Raw genomic sequence first — 22,978 nt, forward strand, 5'->3', positions numbered from 1 at the left:
TTACAATTTTGCGTGCTTATTCATGGTATTTTTTGAATTTTATGCAGTAGATAGATCGAAAAACGTTTCTGGTCTGAATACCGGTGAGCATTACTCTTTTTAAATACTTAATTTTCGGAAGATTTAGTATCTGCCTTTGTATAATGAATTTCGCCCTGCATTTTGGTGGCCAAATACAATGAACATGCACTCAGTTTTCTTTGTTTACTTCACGCGAAAATTCTTGTTCGCGCCTTGTGTAAATCACCCCCGAGGCACAAAATGAAATAAATAATAAATTAACATGACCTCGGCGAAAGAGTAGACGTATATGAAATGTATGAAACCACTGTAAATTATTTCGAGTGCTGTTTTCTTAACTCTTACATGAAAATATAAATAGAAAACTGATATTTGATCAAGCAATTTTCTATGGTGAAATAGGTTATCTGTAAAGGAAACTGAAGTTAAAACGAAAAGTTGATTAGTTTATGTATAGTAATAGACAACCTACGAAGTCCATTGTAACAAAGATGTCAGGCAAGCCGTACCGATGTGAGCCGAACAAAACAGGTCCGTGCCGAGTCGGTTGGGAGCTCTCATGCACCAGCCAAAGACGTACAGAATCGATGTGTGTGGAGCGGCTTACCTTCCTTGCTGCTGCTTGTACAGCTAGCTCACTGGCTAGGATATGGACCACAGCATCTGGAAGGAGGTGTGACCGAAGTACCGCGTCCATCTGCCGTCCCACAACAGATATTTTTACGTACGCAGAATTGAGGGTAAAATTCCTTTGCAATTGCTTGTGTGTTAAGTTGGAATTGTTGAACCCATAAGTTGTTTTCCCTCGATTTTATGATTTTGGTGAATTGTGTATTTTATGAATTTTTAAAGATAACACTGTTTGCATCAAGACTTCACGGATTTGGACAGACTATCTTTATTGCGTGTTCTAAAGTCTTTTTTTGATGTTAAAAATGTTGGGTGGGGAAAGGTGACGAGTGAGAACTTCAGTGATTGAATTCTGGTAAGTAGAGACAGTAATTGGATTGATAATTGTAGACTGGAATTGTGTCATTATATTTTTTAGCAGATGAAGTGAAAGGAGAATGGGGCGGATTTTAAAATAATGTAAAGTAATTAATTTAAATAAAGACTGCAAATTAATACATTCCTGTCTCTGGTTCAGTACGGAAGTAATACGCGTTTTTTACAACACGTATGATACAAACTCATGTTGGGAAGGTGTGTCTATCCACGTACTGACATGTTTTTCATTCAAAACTGCTTAAAGAATGTTAATTAAATCTGACATTTTGGTGCCCTCAAAAAATGCTCTGAATCGACGTTTTTCGTAACCAAGACAATCGCTCCTTTTCAAATCGAATTGCATAAATTTTCTCGGAAACTGCTGGATTGCCTATTATACGTTTACTTTCAGCATTTTAGAATTTAAAAAACCGGGTTGTAGTTTAATGTGCACGTCGTCGGCTAGATTTATGAAAATAAATTTGTATCTGAAATAGGTGACTGCATTCGTAATGCAAAATCGATTTAAAATCAAGCGCATTTTGATACAGTATTTCACCTCTGTTGATGTTATACAGAGTGCAGCAGAGATTCTTTATTTACAGTCTTAAAATGTTTTCCCGCCTTTTAATTTTTAATCTCTGTTTCCAATTGTTGTTGCATTACATGCTCGTACAGCGTTTAATGTTATCAATATATGACTTTATGAAACAAATTAAAATCTAATTTAATGTGGTACACGCAGAGTATTCAGTGTCCAAGAGACAGACAGTTTGTTGTAATTTCTCCTTGTTGTGATGAGCAAAATGTCCCATGTGGATAAATAGTTTTATTCACAGTATTTAAGCCCAACAGCATTTTTAAGTTTAATATAAAAATAACATACGCTATGGGATTTCGAGCAGATTTGAATATCACAGCTGAATATGTGCATTGTTAATTTGTTTTAGGAACAATTTATGCCATTATAATTAAACCTTTTTCATTAATATAAATTTTGAAATCAGACTCACATAGGCCTCCCAAGAGATTCTTTTAGATTTCCCAGCCATATTCTTTAATTTACAGCCACGTTTACAGACGTCTGTGATCGGTGCTCTAATGAAGATGACTGTCTTCTTGCGTGTTGCTCTAAGTAGTCTGGCAAGTTGGCCAACGTTTAAGAAGTTGCCGCCATCATCAGAGCAATGTTGGCCTGAAGATGGAGGCAGTAAGCACTTCTGAAACGTCGTTCAGTTTCTGCCAGACTGCATTTCATAGTACCACAGGAGAAACTTACCTTTATCTGTGATAGAAGCGGACTTAATATTCTTTCTTGAAACATTATAATTATAAAAAATTGTGAATATGTAACCTTTAGCTGTAACTAGTGATTTTAATAGCATTTAAGAGGGAAATGAGTGAGTGTGAAAGGAATGGGAAGGAAGCGGTCATGATGTTAGGCCCATGTGAAAGTGCAGTAGTGGAAAACGCACGAAATAAAAGCTATTAATTCATCAGTTAAAATTTGTTCGTGTTGGTGCTCCGACACTGTTTTGAATGGGCTTATGTAAACTACAAGCAAGCAGCTTTATTGCTGAAGACAATCCCTGATGTGAAAGCGTATTTCAAAGGGGGATCATCTATTGTCTTTCTAATCATTGCTTCTGGTTATACAATCTAGAAAATTAGACAGAATCGATCTTGTTTATAATTTACTAGCTTAAACCACCACTGGCTGTCTGAATCACACGAGAGCTGCCTTATGCACTACTAACGGACGACGTTGAATGTAGTCACTAAATTTTTAAAATCTTATTATCAAAAGGCACGGAACAGTCAAGACATAAACCGACTACACAGTGAAATGTTTGTTCCTCTCGAGAAGTCTGTGAGTTGGTCGCTATGCCGGTCAAAAATTGATTTGGATTTCGAAGATTCATTAGAGTGCTCTGCCATTTGGAACCTACTCTGAGACTTTAAAATGACCGCGTCGCATTTTATGTCTGAGATAATTTTGATAATATCCTCCATCTGTGTCTAGGTCTCTCTGGTACTCTCGTCTACGAGAATAATGGGAATACAAGTTTTATAAAACTGTCTCTAAGAGTCGGTGACGTTTTTTACAACCAAGTTTCCTTCTCTGCTTGTGTAAGCCTCTTCTCGACTGGAAGGTGAAGGGTATTTACCTTTTTGCCGGTCACTGGCCGCAGTCTGTTGTATTTTACAATGTTTTTTGCTATAATTTTAGCGAGTATGCAGATGAGATGTGCATTGTACACTCGAATTTATTTTTATTTCTGTAGAAGGTAAACGTTCTCTTATCATATTTTCATGTCCCCTTGATTTCTGCTTAGGTGCATCGTTATGCCTTCATACTTTGATGGTTATATTCTTTCACGGCGTTTTCTGATCTCAGAACATGATTAATTCTTAGATTACTTAACGAGACAGTATCAGTTATGAGTGTTACATGCCTCTCCAATCTCTCACTATATTGGCGAGACACTAGTGCATATATTAATTTCAGTAGTCAGACTATTGGTGTCTTCCCTGAAGATGACTCATGTTCTGTATCAGTAATGTAAAAACAGACGGACGCTACGTGGAAAACTGGTCGCGAAGACCATAACATGAAGCAAACCCCTTCGCATGACATTTCAGCTGTACATTTAAATTTAATCATTGTTTCTGAAAACAAGCAAAGTATATGTGTTTCCCGTTGACTGCTAATATTCCTTCGCACTGCCATGCTTCTCAATAATCTTTATGTAAATAAATTGTTTAACAAGTGAACCTAGCTCACGGAAAATGCTAAACTTTAAAATGCCATCTAACTTAAATTTTTATAACAAGCGCATTAAATAAGAATAGTTGAAGAATGTAGCTCAATGATCTTATCAAAGAGAGAGCCAATATTGAGTAAAACAGAATCAAAATCACTAAAGAGATACATTTTCAGAAAAAAGGATCTACGGCTAAACCACTTTACTGTTTAAGAGACCCGGTTGTAACAGGAACACAGGGAAACATACGATCAATTATTTAAAGAAACAATCACTGCTTAGCCTGAGAATCATACAAAACTTATAGATGCACTCGGTGGATAAAATTATTTTACACAAATTCCTTTACTGTGGGGGTAACTAAAGAATATACGAGCTGGGGTGAAATGGCGCCTCACTAATCCCCTCACACATTTATTGCAGCCAGCCCCCGGATTTGATGTGCAGACAAGCTGGGGATAGTTCTGTTATGATTCTGCTAGACCACTGGATTGGCGTATAATCGAACGGATTGGTGATGGCACTCGTTCGTTTGCACAGATCTGGGGTCTCGAACGAGCGTCCATCATACCGTCCCGTACAACTATACTTAACCATTTTGAGCTTTTATGAAGACGGTAATAAAGTTTTAGATTCCATAAAAGACACGTAATGTCTGTTTGATCAGCGGAGTGAATGTCAGCTTCTCAAGAGGAGCTTGGCCGCCTGGGATTAGTCAGTTATCGGTGTAACACAGCATATTACATCAGCAAACACTGATTAGAAAATTAGTGGTATGTTAACTCACTGAAACAATGACGATTCATTAATTGGTCTAAAGTGGACTCAAGTACAGGAATTCCGAATTCTTTCAATATTGCTATTAATCTCTATCAAGTGTCGAGGAGTTACATATACTGAGATTATGATCAGATACCAAAAGTGATGGGTTTGTGTGAAAATAATAGTGAAGTTTTCTAAGAAAATTACTTATTGTGTATTTTTAGGCAGGATATATTTATGATACCTGTACCAAAAATGTGTTTTGAAAAATATCTCTGTGTGAGAACACAACGTATAAATCTATAGGCAATTTTTTTTTGTCGATTAATACTGCGTGGTCTGTAAAATTTAATCTTCTCCTTTTAGCCCGTCACCGAAAGGATGTTGGTATATGGTTTACAGAAATGCTCTATGTTGTAATCCAGGTCACAGTAGTGAGAAACAGATGAAATTATTTCAATTACCTGTGATTGAACACTGGTCATGTGGCATTTTGTTTTACACGTTCTTGGCTATCGAAATTATTAATCTTTATGATCATTCTCCTCTCGTCGCAGAGTATGTTGCACTTTTCTAGGAGTAAATTGAAACTTTATTGTCTCTGCACAGTTAATTAGAAAACTTTGTGTGGCCTCTACAACGTAATTTCTGTTTCAGGTTGAAACTGGCTGTGTTTAGCAGAACTCTGAAGAGACTTCATGGCGAGACAAGCTCAGTAATGATTAACCAGAGAAGGTCCCGAAGTTCAGGACGCAGAATTTGTTATTGTAGCAAAACAAAGAACGAGGGACACTTCGTCAGTGGGATAAAAGAACAAACATGGAATTGATTGGAAAACTTCAATAAATAAGAGGACCTGTCTCGTCATCATGTTTCTCCCGTTTGTTAGAAGACTTCTGGAGGCAAACGGAAGTGACGTATTTTTAAACTCGACTTCCGGCAGACCCATTATTTCCGATGGAGGAGCTGACAATATCCTCTTTGCTAACAGTTCCTATAATACGTCTGGAGAGGGTATGATAGATTTTGGAGAAGTTGATGTTGGTAAGTTAACAGCCACGTTTTTATAGGATTTGGATGAAATAAGTAATATTTTGGGCAATAAATATTATAGTTCGGGCCTTCATAGATTGCTTAACCCTCTTTTTTAACAAAAATCTAACTTGAACATGAAACTCATTTCTGTCCAAGTCGGAACACTGTATCAATCCAAAAAGTTTTACAAATTTAATTACACAATTATGAAAATACAATTTTCACATGCTTCTCTATGAGAATTAAAAATATACCGTGGATTATGTGATTATACCAATACGTCACAAACTCTCTTTAAATATCGCACTACTTATTCTCAGAAACGAATTTTTCTTGTTTTTTTTTAAGTAATCGCGATATAAGTAAATGTTTCAAACAAAGGTTTTGATGAAATTTATATTTTATATTGTGTAAAAATATTCTTTTACGTTGAGCCTACATGGCGTATAGAGGGACAAACTTTACTTATAGTAGAGTTTATACATTATGTGAACCAATTTATATAAAACTCTAAGCAAATTTTATTATTACCAAATGTATTAGTTTTCTCATAAATGCTATCTTCCATATTAAGATTAGCTGGCATTTATAGCACATTATATCTCAGACACAACTCCCAGTGGGCTCATAACATATCTCAGCACTTAAAGCTGTGCACTTTTATAGAGTAAAGACTTTAATTTAGCCACAGGTGGTTGAAATACGACCACTTCGTTGTAAGCAACCAGCGTCCCTATGTTAGCGATAAGTGGTCTTGTTAATCGCCATGACATTTTGCTACATGAAGGTACCGTCATGCCCCCCATACATTATATATAACCCGCATATTTTCGCACCAAACTGTAATGAACCGTGGGTAGACATGAAAACTGGAAATCTTTTTGACCAGATATGCATCTATAAACGCTTAATAAAATATTACAATTAAAATCAGTTCTTTACTATGAATGCGCTGCATTAACATAGAGATGGCCAAATAAAGATGGCGTACTTGCAACGCGTTGTGCATACCGGCTAGGGGTATTGGAAATTTTGCTAATTGCCTCCGGATGTTGGACAGAGGGAGGAAAGCACGTCCTACACACACGATGCAGTAACTTCCCCATGCAGTTTTTGGTGTCGATACTGAAGCTAAGCGAAATGAGATTTTGTTTCTTGTTGTTAGGCTAAAAGAGAAAAACTATGACCACAGAAATACTAGCAGCCATGAGAACCAGAATTCACTTGAAAATTATGTAATTTTAGTTTAAAAAATTAAGTGAGCATTGTGCAGATTCTGAATGAGTACAGTAGACATTCCTTTTTGACGTAGCCAGTTTTTTCAGCAAGTAGCATAGAATTATTACAGGAAAATCACAGTAAATGATGTGTTGTTTATGCAGGGTACTCCGACATGCAGACTGTGTTTCTGGCCTGCATCGCCACGCTTTTACCACTAATGTTCATCCTAGTAGTTGCCATCGGAGTAAGGTAAGTCAACCACATCAATAATGCATCTGTCGCCTTTAAAACGAAATTGGGAAGCGATGCAAATTCAATTTCCTATTGCCATGGCATTGCCTCGTGATTTTACTATGTGCACAATCGTGTCTCAACCATATTAAGGTTTCTGAGCTTCTCGTTTGGTTAAGAAAAAATCTCTCCTCCCTGTTTGTTTGTCTCTCTTTTCTTCATCTTCTTCTCTTTATATAGTGCTTCTCTTTTCATTTTGTATCTGTAGGCAAAACCTAAATCCCGTGGCTATGGGAATTGATGTGAATTGTGGGTGACATACTAAAATGCAAGATTAGCTAAAGATAATAAAGGATTATGTTATGCCTGTGGCATGTGAGTTATGTTATTATGTCTTTGTATTTTGCTTTGTTTAGACATTAATGAACATTACTGTTATTCAGATTTTATGGGAATTTTGCGTAACTTTGTGGAAGTGGATGTGTTGCCGATGTTTAGGAGTTTGATGCTGGATGCATCACTAAGCGAGTTTTGTTAAGAGTTTGTCAAATAGGCATACAGACAAATTCTAAAAATTCTATTATAAAATTAAACTATACTGTTTCACTAAAAGTGTTTTATGATAACAGGAAGAGAATGTTCAGTCTCATAAAACTATCTTAGACGAAAATACATTACAACGTCAGACAATATTTTATGCGTAGGTTCATACATATAGACTTGTAATTATTGTATTGTAATGTGTAATTATTTGCTTTGAGTCTTTATTGGTAATGAGAAAAGTTTTTTCCGACTACAAAGTACTTGCCTTATGTCGTCGTAATTATATCAAACAAAGGGAATAGAAACAGTTTCAGAGAAGCTCAATTGAGAAAGCGTGGAGCTTCACATCAAAGCACTGCAAATGAGAATTAATTAAAGTTCTCTTTTTTATTATTCAGTAGCAGGTCATAGGCCGATCGTAGTGTGGGTGCACAAGATCGCGCCCCGGGCAGAATATTTGTGTACGTTTTAACGCTCTGCATGCTTATATTTGCAACAAGAAGATAATATTTAGTTGTAATTCTTCAAACTTAAGTTTATTTACTTTGAGGTTTGCTGAAAATTATTAGTTTTACGAGTATGTCGGAAAGTGGCAAGGTAGGTTTCTTTTGAAAAAGCCACACACAATAGTAACGAAGGATCAATTTCAAAGCGACTTTTCTCGTTCATAGCGAGAATAGTGTTAATTACTCCCAAATCTATCTGCGTTTGACAATGTTGCCGTGTACTGGCTCCCAAATACAAATAAAATAACTTATTTACTGTTAATATTTTGGAAATTTATTTTCAGTATTGAAGGAGTTAGGAAGTTATGTCTAGGCCTATTATTACTTTATAAATTTTGTTTCACGTTCCATAAAAGTGTAAAATATGAAGACTTTTCAGTTAACTTGGTCATATTTATAAACGTAAAGTCGCGTCATAATTAAGGAATAAGTCGGAGAATTTCATGATTACTTGCGCGTAATGTTAATTTCTCAAAAAAGACTCTTCTCTATGGGGTTATTTTTAATCACAATATCACATTTTATATAATTCAATTTTAATAAATCGCGGTAGATCAGTTAGTGGTCTGTCTGGCTTCTGGGTTGTTGCGCCGAGTAGTCTAGTACAAATTTACAGACGTTTCAGAGGACCTTGCTGTCCCATCATCAGGGGGCATCGCATTAGACTCACAGCCGTAAAAAAACCTCAAATCCTACACTGCCTACATTCTGTAGTACCGAGGTTCGATCCCCAACTGGAGCAGGGAATTTTCTCTTCGCCATCGCTTACCCACGACTCTAGGACTTATTAGCTAATGGATTTGGGGGGGGGGGTTATTTACCTGGGGGTAAAGTGGCCATAGTTTGAAGCTGGCCACTAATGCCCATCTTGTGTCGAGGTTAAGAATGTTTTCATGGCGTGGGAATTAAACACTGGGGCAAATTTGCATTTATTCATTCACTTTGAGTGACTGTGGACTGTTATAGAATCCATAGCATCGGCAGCATGTGTATTTTTGAAAATGTTCTCAACGTGACTGGACGAGCTAAGCACTGAGGAACGTCCCTTATAAATGTGTGTTGTTTCTCCCCATTCTCCCTCGTAAGCTTCGAAGCTTTGCGGAAGTTTCTTAATGACATCCAAGTGATACAGGAAAATCTCGACCCTTACACAATTCAGTCGTTCCCCGCCTTGCAATTTGTAACTGAGGAATCGCTAGAATGTGCACCGAATGGCAGAAATAAAACGAAGAAGACAAAATAATTTGTGAACCACTCCACGTTTCCGACTTTAGTCAGAAAAAAAAAGTAAAACGAAACAAAAACATAAAGAATATTTATATTGGTGCCTGAAGAATATAATTTGATAATGCTGACGTTTTCAGTTCTCAACGAATTGAGGTTAAATATTTACAACTCCGCGTTATGGTAGACCGGAATCTTTTTGGAATCCTCACTAAGAATATTGAATGTACAGATAAGATTTGTTGTTTAACAATTCTCGTGTAATTTCGTCCTGGTTTTGTTTGTACAACATAAAACGAGATGAAAACTAATTGTGTACATTGCCCTTTCTACGTCTGCGATCGTATCGGCAGATAATTTTGCATTTCTTCTTCTGAATAAGAAAAAAAAATCTCACTAAAATTAACGGCATAATAGTAGAAAAACCTTGTACTCTGTTACATGCGATAGCTTCTCAGTATTTTGAAATATTAATCTTCAGTGTACCTTTTGTGACGCAGCCAATTAAGGATGTTCTGAAGAAGATTTAGACTATTCATTGACGTCGCAGTGTGTTAAAAAGAGAACGACAGGCCTGTGTGTTATTTGATAAGAGAAAAGGCTGTGAACGTAGTTGACACAGTACTGATATCAGAAAATCACTGTTTCTATTGAAAAGTCACATTTTTGCGTTCAGAGATGTCTGTTCCATCATTTATAATGCGGTGGCCAACTAAAACGCGGGCTTATGGTAGTCAAGCTAGCTTAATATCCATTTTAACTTACTAGACACTTAAAATTGTAATAAATATTCATAATAGAGTACCGTATCTTAAGATCCATTATAATATTTGAGACTTAATATTCTCATGCTGGCAAAGTTGTCACATTTGAGCTTCTCGGTTATGACGTCATGTGTCGTAACTCTTTGTTGAGTTTAAAAGTTTCTCTAAACGATGTCTAAACACAAGGGAACTAACAATGTGAAAACTAAAAGAAATCGACATCTTGACCGCCGTGAGAACCTCAAATCTCATAAATATTCATACGATTTAATAAGAAGTGAAGTACTAAACAGTGGTTATATGCTGTTGAACAAGTACAAATACAGCGTCTACTACTCGAAGACGCAGAATTTCTGCGCTGTATCTAACATTTTAGGTCGCAGAAGGACATGAAGCCTGACAGAGTCTGTGTCGATAGGACAAATGTAGTGACGTCCTCTTAAGAGATCGCCCTCTTATGGCTCAGATATCTGCAGGAACATCAGAGCCATTCTTCTATCTTCTCACTTTTCCAATCTCCTGCAGGCAGGTCTCGAGAGAGAGAAATCTTTTATGTTACAGATCGTCTTATAATCGGGTTGTTTATTCTGTCATGAAACGAAGACGCCTGTGAGTAACTTTTACCACAGTGTTTAATAACGATTCTTACTTTATTTAATAGCGACTTTACATTTTCAACACAGTCACTACTATTAATCCAGTTGTATCTTACCGTCGAATAGACAATGACGTCGATTTACAACGACGTAACTTTCCTAGTCCTCCAGTACAATCTAATCCTTGTTTTTCGCAGATCAAAGTACGTTACAATAGACAATACGAACGCATTATTCCATTGTCTTTTCATCTGGTTGCTGTGGAATTGAATTACCGTGGTAGACAAATACTGAAATGAAAGGGAAGATTCGAGTTCTCGGATAGCTTAGTCCCGTCAAATAATACCCTGAGAGACAGCAGCTTAACACTCGTAACAGCCCTTATGACAGGCTCAGGTATAAAACGTAATCCAGAAGAAGAAATTTAAGCCTCCCGTTGTATGTGGATAGTTGTACCATCCATCGTTGAAAACATGCCCTTTGCTTCTCTCTTTAGTTCAGTTCCATTTATTTTAAAGTTTCTAAAGTAGTACCAGGATATGAAAATTACAGCGTCATAACAGTTTTGTAAAATATTGCTTTAGATTTCAAGAGGAAATGAAAAAAATGGTTTCTGCTTGTTTAAGTCTGTAAAAAAGAAAAGAATAAGGCTGGAGATTCAAAATACGGGGTGAATTCTGCGAATGAAAATGAAAGGGACGTAGGAGAAGGTAAAAAGGGAGAATAGATAGAAGTGAAATAAAAGAAAGATGTAAATGAAAGAAGTCGAAGCGTAGACGCGCGCGGTTACGAGCAACGTAAAGGTGAATTTGCAAGGCTGACTGAACTATCTGTGTAGGATTTGAGGTTTCCGTCGCCCTAATGATGGAGGTACCAAGGACCTCTGAAACGTCGGTAAACTTCTACCAGACTACACGGTGCAACAACCCAGAAGACAGCTGTCTTTTGAACTAGTTAGTCTCCAAGCTTTGACATTCTTAAAGTGAAACTAATGACAATTCTTCACACAGAAATTATCTTAGAGTACGTTTTCGATGCGTAAACTTGTAATAAATATGACGTATTTCTTGCGAAGTTGTTATTGTAAATGTTTGATCTGGAAAATCGTATTCAATTTTACATTCCATAAAATATTGCATTCGATAAATTTAATTTTGTATTTATTGCAACTGTATTACTTTTGAAGTCTGAAGTTCTTTCTTATTGACCAGATGAAATGCACTGAATTTTCACCTTTAAAAAGACTTGTGTCATGGAATTCTTGTAGTCTTTCATTGCATTAAACTAAATGTATAAGGAAAAGTGGATTTACTCGCATGATTAACACGGAGGTGCACAGAGGGAATGGATGTAAACTTCATAGAAGATACACGTAGATTGAAGATAATTCTGAATAGCTGTGAAGAGACCTGATATGAAAAAGAGTACGCGATTGTAACACGTGTAGTTGTCAGTGTTTACGAAAGTTTCGAAAAACAATTACTCTCTTAGTCTTAAAGATAACGTATTCCAACGTCGTCAGTACAGCCTACACAGATAAGTTACTTTCACCCCAAAATAGGACCTGCATTTGCACTGAAGTCTAAAACTGTCAGTAAATTGTGGAAGAAAAATTTCGGGCTGCAACTCCAGTTCCAAGTAAACGAAATCGAATAAAGTAGTGCGAGTGATATACTTCTTTTTTCTCTCTTCGTCATTGTTCCTTTGATTGTACGTTCACATTTTCTCTTTTCACTCGACTAGAAAGCTATTTTCAGTAGACAAAGAAACCGAGTTTACCGTTCCACATTGTTGGCAAACGTGTCGATTGTTAGAACAACGGACAAAGGCATCCCTGTACGTTCTGCCGTACAGACAAAGGATCTATAAAAGCTGAATAGTAACAATATTATCATACAAACTGTTCATATACCAGAAATTCAGATTCACTACCTTCTGAAACGGACAGAAGAACTGGACAACAAACGATTTGCTCCAGTTTATTGGTTCTTTTATTACAAATTATCAGTCAGTTGTTTACAGCAGGTCGCAGCTACCGCTGTACACTGCGTCCACTGTATCTGTACCTCTGGCAACCGCTGCAAGCTTATGAGCAACGCAGAAGGCATCAATCGATATTTTTGCCTACGTTCCTCAGATACTTATAAATACACTTTTTATTCGTTTATAAAATGCAGTATTCGGTTGCATCTGGCAGCAAGAATTTAGTAACAACTAAACTTGATTAATGTAGGTGGTTTTAAAGTTATTAGTGTATGCAGACCCGGAGTAAGAAGTTCAGCACGTGACTGCGCGTAGCATCCTTCGTGTTAAAGCATCATAGACTGAAGGCAGGGTCACGTAAGGCGCCATGTAACTCAATCACCAGCTTCCCCTCCTCTTGTATCGCCAGCAGCGGCTGCACTGACAGACAGAAGTTTCGCACCAACAGACAAGAGTAGCCAACTCCGCATAATCTCCAGGGACACATTTCAGCAAAACGTATACAACAAAACTATTACCCAGCAGAATATGAGAAATTAATAATTAAGTATTTCTAGTGGCAGCCCGTGTTTTTATAGTTCCACAAAGCTTAAAAATGTATATGAAAATTCTTGACAAGTTATGGCAGATATTATTCTTGCTGTGAATTAAAAATGTCAGTGTTATATTCCATTGTTTATGCTTTCAAAATGTACTTAATGTTCTTCCTCAGAGCACCGAATCACGAAGTAATTTTCGTTTGTTGCAGGTTCCTGTGGCGTCGGTGTCATGCTCGTAAGGGTGAGGGCTACGAGGGCGTCTTGCAAAGGGACGAGAGTTCGGGCCCACTCGCCGTGAAATCTCTCTCAGTAAGCGGAAACCTTCTGTCAGACGAGGTGAGCTGCAGTGATGCGTTAAAGTGGACAGACTGTCATTTCAAAACGAAATTCACGAAACGTAACTGCCGTAGGACGTGGTCTGTTTGGAATCGGATGCGAGAAGAAGTGCCTTTAAGTTTTTCGTCAGATATGTCACCGACATTTTGATTTACTTTTTAAAAACTAAATGAGTGAAACTTCAATATATTCTCTATAACTCCCTGATATACAATTATAAATTACTTTTGTGTGTTATGCAGTGTTGCCTAAGAAATAATTATGTACAATGTATACTAGTTGGCCTATTAGCAGTTTGTCATAGTCGAAGGAACGTAGGGTAAAACACTTTTATTTGGGCCTAAGCCTTAATACTAAACAGAGTTTTAGTGATGAAATAGACTCTTTGAAATTTAACTTCGAAGGATTTCTTCCGCATCTTCATCCATTCCCCATTTCTTACTTTTTTTCTCTATAACGTTTATCTCTTTTAGAAGTATTTTTGAAGTTGAGTAATGATCATGAAAAAATGGAATGTTTCCACACAATGTCACTGTTGATAACTTGGTCAGAGATGCATAAAACACACACGCATACATAAAACAACATCGTCAGATTATATAAAGACCTATTCCTCACAGAACGCCTATGGGTAGTTTTAATACCGTACCGCGAAACAGCAGAGCCGGAGAAGTTGCCGACATGACACGGCGATTCGTGCACGAGCTTGGTGTTTCTGCTTAAGAATAAGCATTTCCATTATTCCGAATGATTGCTTTCCTAAATTGCGTGTCTTATTTTAATGTACTTAATAGTATATGCTCATTTACAATTTATTTAGTCTTCTTAGCTGTTTTGTTGTACGCTGCCTCTCAGAATATCTTCACCGGAACCTGCCTTTAGCTTTCAGCCTGATCTGGATAATTTATGAAGGGTTGTAGTAAGGCACGTAAAATTCTGTGTATAGACAGAACATAAACGTGCCTCTGAACTGAATTAATGTAAACGTAGGAACATTTGAGGTTATGTCTGATAGATTTGACATAGTTGGAGTCTGCAAAAATGGAAATTATGCCGAGAAATAGACTATTCAGCTGTGTAACTATTAATGTTTAATACTTGCTAGTTTCAGTAAACACATTTGAATATTCGGAGGAAATTGGAAGTCATGTGATCTTCCTAAAACTTTTTTTTTGCTAGATGGCTTATTTTTTTTAAACATCTTCCTTAAATTAAAGCGAGAAATCCACTCTTCTGTAACTTAAAGGACTACAATATGGATTTCTTACTAGCAGAAGGGAAATGTAAGAAACCTGAAAATCGTACTGTAAAACTGATGTCTAGAGTTTAGTAATAAAATCAAAATTCTGCCACTTATAGGAACTCACAAATAGCAACAGAAATAACTAGCAATCACAGACAGTCCGGCCAACCGTAAAATCTTATCCTGGATTATAATTGTAACACGCTTGACAGTTTTATTTCGCTTCATGGGGAAGGTCTCGTCATATTGAAGATACTTCTCCTTTCTCGACAAGGATAAGAGAAAATTAATTGTGAACATCGTACAAAGCACGGAATTAACAAAGCTTGTAAGTAATTCTAAGTTTTTGGAACAAAATTAATTGATGCCTGTGATTTGAGATTTAATAAAATAAAACAGTACCAATCCTTGCAGCTAAATTAGCTCTGTTAACTAATTTAAGATGAGACCTTATTTAGGCGAGAGTAGGCGGGGTTAAGTCCTACTCTGGAGTGGATGTAAGGACTAAAAAGCCACTTACTTGGCACTCAGTCAAGGTCCATAATTCACACAGTTATCTCCTATATCTCTAATCGAGAATCTGCCTCCATAAGACTCGCAAACACGACTTGGAACGACGGGAGATAGAAAAAACATGTGTCCATGCAAATCTGTCTACCAGATAAATGTTATATCATTTTCTGCCATCTATGGATCAGTTTTATAGCAATGGCTAGGAGACGGGATTTCGAAAATGAGGTTAAAACGTTTGGGGTGTTGCATCATACAAATAACTTCTGCATAATGCTGCGTCATTCATCATCTTGCGTCATTAATAATCTAGATGCGACTGACAACAGAATGGTCCACGTGAAGCAAAATTCATTCTTCAAAATTAGTAGATTAGAAATGAATTTTTAGGTTAGTTGCAGCCATTTAATAAATCGCAGATAAGAAGTTTGGGCGTACCCTGTCCTTGTAGAGACTAATATCTAGTTTTGTAAGCAAAATCTTACAAATAAATGCGATATTAAAAAAGGACTTGAAGTCAAAGTTTCACACAATTTCTTAACTGCAGCACTAGGTGTAACTTTGTGGTCGTCTTCAGGTTTTGTTTCCTGTATCCAGGCAATTCTGGAAGTAGGAACCTTCCTGAATTAAAACCCGGCCGTACATCCCATAGCATTGTCCGTCGCTGTAATAACATTTTTTGATTTGCCTTCATTATCTTTGTGAATTGTGAGTTTGTACGTGGGATAATTAATGAGTCTCCTACGAAGTCTCCAGCTTGGAACTCGAACACTCTTTGTCTGTCTCTTTACTTTGTCTGGCTTGGACAGCCCTGTCGCCAGCTTCTGCTCCTCTGACTGCCAATGAACCGGCAAGTTTGCTCACCCGCAGTACATCGCTTCGTCAGGTTGAAATTCAGTTTAGGTGAGCAGGTTTGTTTCAGGTGTTAGATACGAACATGGTCCAAGCACTCTTATTTAACCAAAATATTTGATAACTTTTCCATATAATTCGACGCTATATGAATGATAATTAGGTAAAGATTTGGAAGGAGAAGGTTTTTGCCGGAGAGATTGAAGGAAGCCTTGAGAATGCTCAGTCAGGTTAGTTAGTAAATCGATTGATATTCGAAGTGAAGTATTAACTCTATACTGACATGCCCAAACGATGATGTTTCAGAACTCAATATTGGATACAAGGAGTCTAATGGTATAAATATAATTATTCATGTTGCTACAAGGTAATATGTGCATTATCGTCTCATAAAGGACACGAGGCTAAGTTGTCGTCTTCAGGAAGCACTTAATTTTATCTTATCGTAATTTGGTAGCGCAAGGGCCGCTTTAAATTGATATCATAGCGTCGAAACGCGTACTGGCAACATCACTTAAAAATATTTTGGAGGAACATACTGCCGACAATTTGGAAATTACATACACAAATATACGAAGTCAAAACACAGAATTTGGTAACCCATTTCTACGCAAAAGATTTTGAGATATATCTGAAAAGTTTCATTGTTACGTTCATAATATGTAACATATAAACTGTGTTCCATATAAGCCTACAAGTTTTGGTTATATTAATAATCTTCATTCAAAATACCACTTTTCTAGTTCCAGTGGCTCAATAGTTATCACCATCAGACTCAGAATTGAACACAGTTTTTTGACTGCTACAATTTTGTCGTCTTAAATTGTATGAAAATGTTTCCGTAAATGTGCATACGTCTCTAAAACTATCAGCACTTACGACTTAATGTCACAACATTAGGTTAAGCAGAGCTCGCCTCGCTTCTGCCTTAAAAGTTCGCACAGTCGTAACTTTGGCATTATTAATGTTCGGAGATCTAGAGATACAAAAAATTTCAGTCTAGAGAAATTATGTTCCTACCAAATTTCATTAAAACCACATAACCGGTTTGAACTTAGTGACAAAAATCCTGTTCCCGCAGGTAGCAGGATTCCATCCGGCACTGAACGAGAAATTTCAGATCCTTGAAAGACGATGTTTTTTGTATAGTTAACATAGCGTCTGGACATTGAACCTGAGTCTAAACGTTTCTGACCATAGCGTGTACAAGACATGAATATTATTTTGAACATTGTTCATTGCCTTAACTTTCTTCAAATGTGACATTTCAGTAACTGAATATTTCCATCATCAGGTAAGGGAAACATACTGCTTTGTCGGATTGACATGGAACAAATATAAAAACTTTCAAAATAAAGCAAATTAAGAAGTGGGATAGAAAGAAGAAATGTTGTAGAGGTTGAAGTACTGAATAAATATTAGAATACCAAGACGGAAGAGAAGATAAGAAATATGTAATATAAAACTATCAGCAAAGTAGTGAAAATTTATAAATGCAGAGAAAGTAGGAACGTGATTCTGTGTAGGCTTGGAGGGTGTGTTTATTTGAATGAAAGATTAGAAATTACGAATAGATGTGGAAAGAAAACATGTAAATATGTGTAGGGAGGGTGATATATAAATCATAAAGAGAATGTAAGAGACAGTAACAGAGAGACAAAGAGAGATTTTCGCAAGAGATCGATCGTACTGGACCAACATGGCTCCCAGATCCTACACAGACACTGCCACGCCCTGCGTGCTACCCTAGAGTTCAAACCGCTTATCCCCATCTTGTGTCACCGTACACCGGCCGCAGGTCTCATAAGCAGCTCCACACTGCAGCAACCACACGAGAACTACCACAGATACCACGACACATGACCAGTTAACTGGTTGTGAGTCGTTTAATGCAAAGAAAGCGTTGAAGAACCGAACTACGGGACTGAAAAGGCAAGGTGTCGCGGTTCCCAGCGGCCGTGTGTTTGAAGGCTACAGGCTGACTCTGTGTAAAGCGATACAACTACTCAAAAGCGGCTGAATAGATTTTTTATAAAATTTGGCAATGCTTAACTTAGCAGACATTTTTCGACGTATTCTAATTTTGGCTAAAATCGGACAAAAATAACGCGTTTGTACGCGCGGAAGTGGCTGGGTGGGGAAACTTCAGGCTGCCATTCTCGTCACAGGAAATCCCCAGCCACCGAAGATAACTCTGACGTCACCGGAGTCATTCGAAGAGGTCAAAGGGCAAATTATTTTGAGTGATCCAGAATGCTTACTTCTGTTCCAGTAATCAAATTCATTATACAGGACAAATTACTCATTTCCAACAAGTATCTTTTAATTACACTAGGCGGGGTTATATTGACAGAACGTTGTAATAATAATAATAATGGTAATAATAATAATAATAATTTATTTACATTCCATGGATCCATAAGACAGTCAGATGACAATAGGATGTGGAAAAAGTCATTCAATTCAATTCAATTAATTTATTTACGTGTTTGCCAACAGCAAGAAGCCATAATAATAAAGTCATAATAATAATAATAATAATATTAATACAATATATATTATAAAATACAATTAATACTATTATATAAATTTCACATAATACAAAACAAAGTATTCACCTAAAGAAATAATAAGCTACAAATAGATCTACCCATTACACACAAGAAAAATTTATCACTTATTTGTAAACAACATAAATTCATTGACAGAATATCATTTCCATAAGTATGTCGTTGCTTATTTTGTGAAAGAAATAATAGCGCTTTATACAGCAGCATAATTTCCCGACAAGATTATTTAAAATTCAGAATCAGGCAGTAAAAATGTAATATGAATTTGTGTATAAAGCAGCGAGAAAATAACGTTACTTCTTAGCTTACCTAAACATGGTGTGTAAAATGTATTGGTTGTTCCAGTGGCAAATAAGAGGAAGATTCTAAATGCTGATTTGGGAATTTATTGATGAAATTTCCCGTGGCTTAATAGGAACAGCGCGATAAAATCAGTCAAGATATCTGGTATCGCGTTTGCGCATAGAACGTAATTAACATTTCCGCTTAGTTTAATGAAGTTTTGTGCATGTTATGTATCTGAGAGTTTACAACGTGCCTTTGCCCTGAATTCTTGTAGCTTCGTCCTACAAGGGCTCAGTCATAATCTGCCCTTGTGATTTAAATCAAAGAATTCTCGATCGTCAGTTAAGTATATTCGTGTAGGCTCCTTCCTATTTGTCGTTTTGTTTAATTCGTTTACTTTTTATTTGTGATTTATTTAAAAATGATGTTATATGTCTCAGACTATTTACCGTCGCACGATAGAATAACTAATTAAATTAGAAGCGATATGGAATAACGCGGTCGTAACCTAATTTAAGGACCGACCATCCCTGAACTTGTGTAGAGGAACTGAAGAAAACCACAGTCAAGAAAGCCAGTTTCTGGACCAGAATTTGTACCCGGGACCTTTCGAACACGAATCAGGATTATCAACGACTCGACAGCGACTTTTTATTAAATATTTAACAACACCGACACAACTGTGTAGGTTATATACGTGTATAAGGTCGAATATAAATGCGAATGTGAATAATAAATTAAGTGGAAAGGGCGCGAAAAATGTAACGAGTGAAACGACTGAGGACAATCACGATACACCTAAATAGAAGTAACTAGACCTTGGGCCGAGACGAAAACCTCCCGGATACGAAGCAGGGGTGCTAAAATATTCATTCACGCGACTTTCTGTGGCCCACGTATGTTTCTGTGGCAACGATCCAATTTAGGTATAACGGCAGAACACAGGCTGATACACCGATGGTGCAATGCGATTATGAAATGCGGACTAATGTCAGTCTGCTCGCTGTGAAGAAGATGAGACAGAAAACCAATGACGGCAATCTAATTAGTATTTCTGCAGTGCGGTCAGTTACAGCGCTCAGTTTATGTTCTGAATACTAATTTTTTTTGTTAGCGTACATCCCGAATTCATATCGTGTCCGTATTCCTCACTGTTTAATCAGTCTGTAGTACTTCGTCTTACATAAAGAAGAACCAGTGATTAGCACGTGTACTATTTTATACATGTTACTAGCAAATGGAACGAAGCATATTGGAACCAGAACTATAAATCAAAATGTCTTTGATGAATAAATTAAACACTAGATTGAAAGAATTTTTACTGTAATTCCACAGCAAGTAACTTGAAGTTCACCTCACTATGGTACAGTTCCCATGGTGTATTTTGAGAATAAAACATTGACACATATTAAGAACACAAAACACATGTATGAGTAATTACGAAATACGAAATACACTGTAAACCCTCATTACGACAGTGGAGATACACATGTCAGTTTATCTGTCACTAATAATGTATATTCCTATAGCCAAACTAGGCTAAATATGGGAAAGAGTGAAGTAGCTTTTGAACACGAAGGTACGTGATGGAAACTCGTGTGTTTGTAGGAAATGTGATATTAGGAAAACATAAAATTAAATACGGTAAAACACGTTTCCAGGTATATATTTCCTTTTCTTGGGCAATAAGAGCGAGCAACTTAAAACACTATTTCTACAGACAGCGTAGAAAATAAATATATGTACTGATAAAACTAATATAATGTTTAATGTATGTCGTCATAACTTATACTTTAATACACCTTAATATTTATGCATAAATCCGCCGCTATAAAACTTTTTCTTTAGCAGTTTTATAAAATGATATTGAGATAAACAGTCCTTAAACCTTATTAGAAATCTAACAGACGTTTATATTTTAAATCTTAATAATTCTAATAAGGAAACGATAATTAAAACGATTAATATATTATTTTTGTTTGTTTGTTTGGGACTGACTCTCATATCTGCAGTTGAAAACGAGTGAATCGCAATTTTCGATGACACCAGGGGAAGAAATTGAATACGGGACGTCACAATCACCGCTGCTCAGCTTTGGGACTTCTTCGCGCAGTTTACCGAATCACACCTCCAAGAGTGCCAACGGCAGCATCATCACCATGACCTTGAAAAACAACCACCTCATAGTCGAAACACAGGAGACAGAAGTACGTATCGGAATAACCAAACTAAATTAAACTAAATAAGCAATTAATTCTGTATGTCTTTTACTTAAACATCTTTTGTTAAATACAGCAGCAAGTACGAATAATTAAAGGCGGAATAGTCTGTTGTTAAGCGATTACTGTGGCATCCTCTTAGTCCACAGAATCGAATGATAAGATGAGAATGAATAATGAATTAGAAAGAATGACGAAGGAAGCGGTTGTGGCCTAAAGGGACTGAGAAATCTGCAAAAAACTTCAGTCAGGATAGTCCAGCTGCGAACCGGGATTTGAATCCGGGACATCGAGAAGTTGATACACCGCCATAAAGGAGAGCAACCATTGTTCACATAAGAATATCACAGACGTTTTTAATAAGCTTAGCTGGCCAATAGTGTCCCTCCTTTTTAACCCTTTAGCCGGAAGATTAAATGCCGTGTTCTCATTATCCGCTCTCTGGTCCCTTTGCTAAGCCAGTTGAATCCGATCTACACCTTCATATCCTCGCATTAATTTTAATTTTATGTCTTCTAAGTGATTTCTTTCCCTCGAGTTTTATGACAAAAATTGTGTAAACGTTTATTATGGTTTATGTGTGCTACATATCCTGGCAAATCCATCCTCCCAGATTGGGTCACCAACAGAATAATATTTGACAACGAATAAAATGTAAGAAGCTTCTCTCAATATTTTTCTAATTTCTAGTAAAACTTTGTTTCATAAATTCTAGTTTAGTTTTGCCTAAGTTTATAGCTTTCAGTCAATTTTATTTAGGATTAACATCTTTTAATTCTTATCTTGATTAATCATCTAATTTTATAGAAATTGTTATTACTCGTATAAATTTAAAGTTTGCTGCTTCGATTATATAAATATTTTGTTTCGAATTCGTGTTTCTAAGTCAATTCTGATTGCGCTCTTGAAGTACGTGATCATATGAGCTTTAGAAGCCGAACGTAGCTTGGCTGGTTTCTTGAGTTACGAAGTCCAGTCGGTGTGATATTAAGCCAGGGGGCTTCACTCGTGACCTCTGACCTCTGACCTCTGGCTTCTCGCTGGCCGAGGTGATGCGAGCATACTGTTCGGGCAGTCCTATTGGATCCCAGGGGTGGCAGTAGATTATACGAATCATTCGTGACTGACGGAGCTGAATTGACGTTTTCTGGGAGAAACCGACGCAAGTGACATTAACCTCCTTAACGTGGACTCTGGAAAACTTGATAGATTTTCCTAAATCTTAGCTGTTTACTAAAATAACTATGAAAATTATAATTCTTACCTTGAAATGTCTTAAGTCTGCAGACTGCCGGCTAAGTAACATTACTCACATCATCATATTACGTTTTGAAATGTTTGAATTGCCACATAAACATGCGTAAGTTTTAGTGCAAATAAAACTTTGGTGTTATTCTGAGCGATTATGTATAATTTGAAAATACAAACCAAGGATTTGTACAAACAGTGAAATACATTTAAGACACTAACCAGGATTAAAATCGTCAAACAATTAGTGATAATATAACAGCATTTTCGCCTTATTATAACATTCTGCGACACTAAACCAGAAATACAGACATTTAGTATGAAGTAAGATATCTTTTTCCACTTTTTTGCAAACAACTAGTAAAGAAACAAAAATTAGTTTCGAGTCTTGGAGCTACAGGCTTCGAGACACAATGGTCATATATGAATAGACAGGAGACACGCCACTTCACACGAGGTTTTGTGTTACTATTTACGGCTGACAGGATGTGAATGTCGGTTTTCCTGTATTCTTTCGTTCTAGTTTCTTCACAGAAGG

The 22,978-nt window shown here is 36.7% G+C and overlaps 1 protein-coding gene across 5 annotated transcripts in view; it reads left to right on the top strand.

The window, feature by feature from the left end:
* Nucleotides 1–324: 324 nt before the first annotated feature.
* Nucleotides 325–22,978, top strand: part of LOC110839537 (uncharacterized) — a 45,981-nt gene continuing 23,327 nt past the window's right edge. For all 5 annotated transcript variants that reach the window (XM_087345958.1, XM_022083822.2, XM_022083823.2 and 2 more), the window contains exons 1-5: nucleotides 325–1,006; nucleotides 5,193–5,579; nucleotides 6,953–7,040; nucleotides 13,387–13,513; nucleotides 20,986–21,180. In XM_087345958.1, the coding sequence (XP_087202084.1) occupies nucleotides 5,405–5,579; nucleotides 6,953–7,040; nucleotides 13,387–13,513; nucleotides 20,986–21,180 (585 nt within the window). In that variant the 5' untranslated portion in view covers nucleotides 325–1,006; nucleotides 5,193–5,404. The remainder of the gene's footprint in view (nucleotides 1,007–5,192; nucleotides 5,580–6,952; nucleotides 7,041–13,386; nucleotides 13,514–20,985; nucleotides 21,181–22,978) is intronic.

Source organism: Zootermopsis nevadensis, unplaced genomic scaffold (genome assembly GCF_977971745.1).
Source record: "Zootermopsis nevadensis isolate Lab colony 2312 unplaced genomic scaffold, Znev_1.0 Znev_ptg000009l, whole genome shotgun sequence".
In the NCBI taxonomy this organism is placed as follows: domain Eukaryota; kingdom Metazoa; phylum Arthropoda; class Insecta; order Blattodea; family Termopsidae; genus Zootermopsis; species Zootermopsis nevadensis.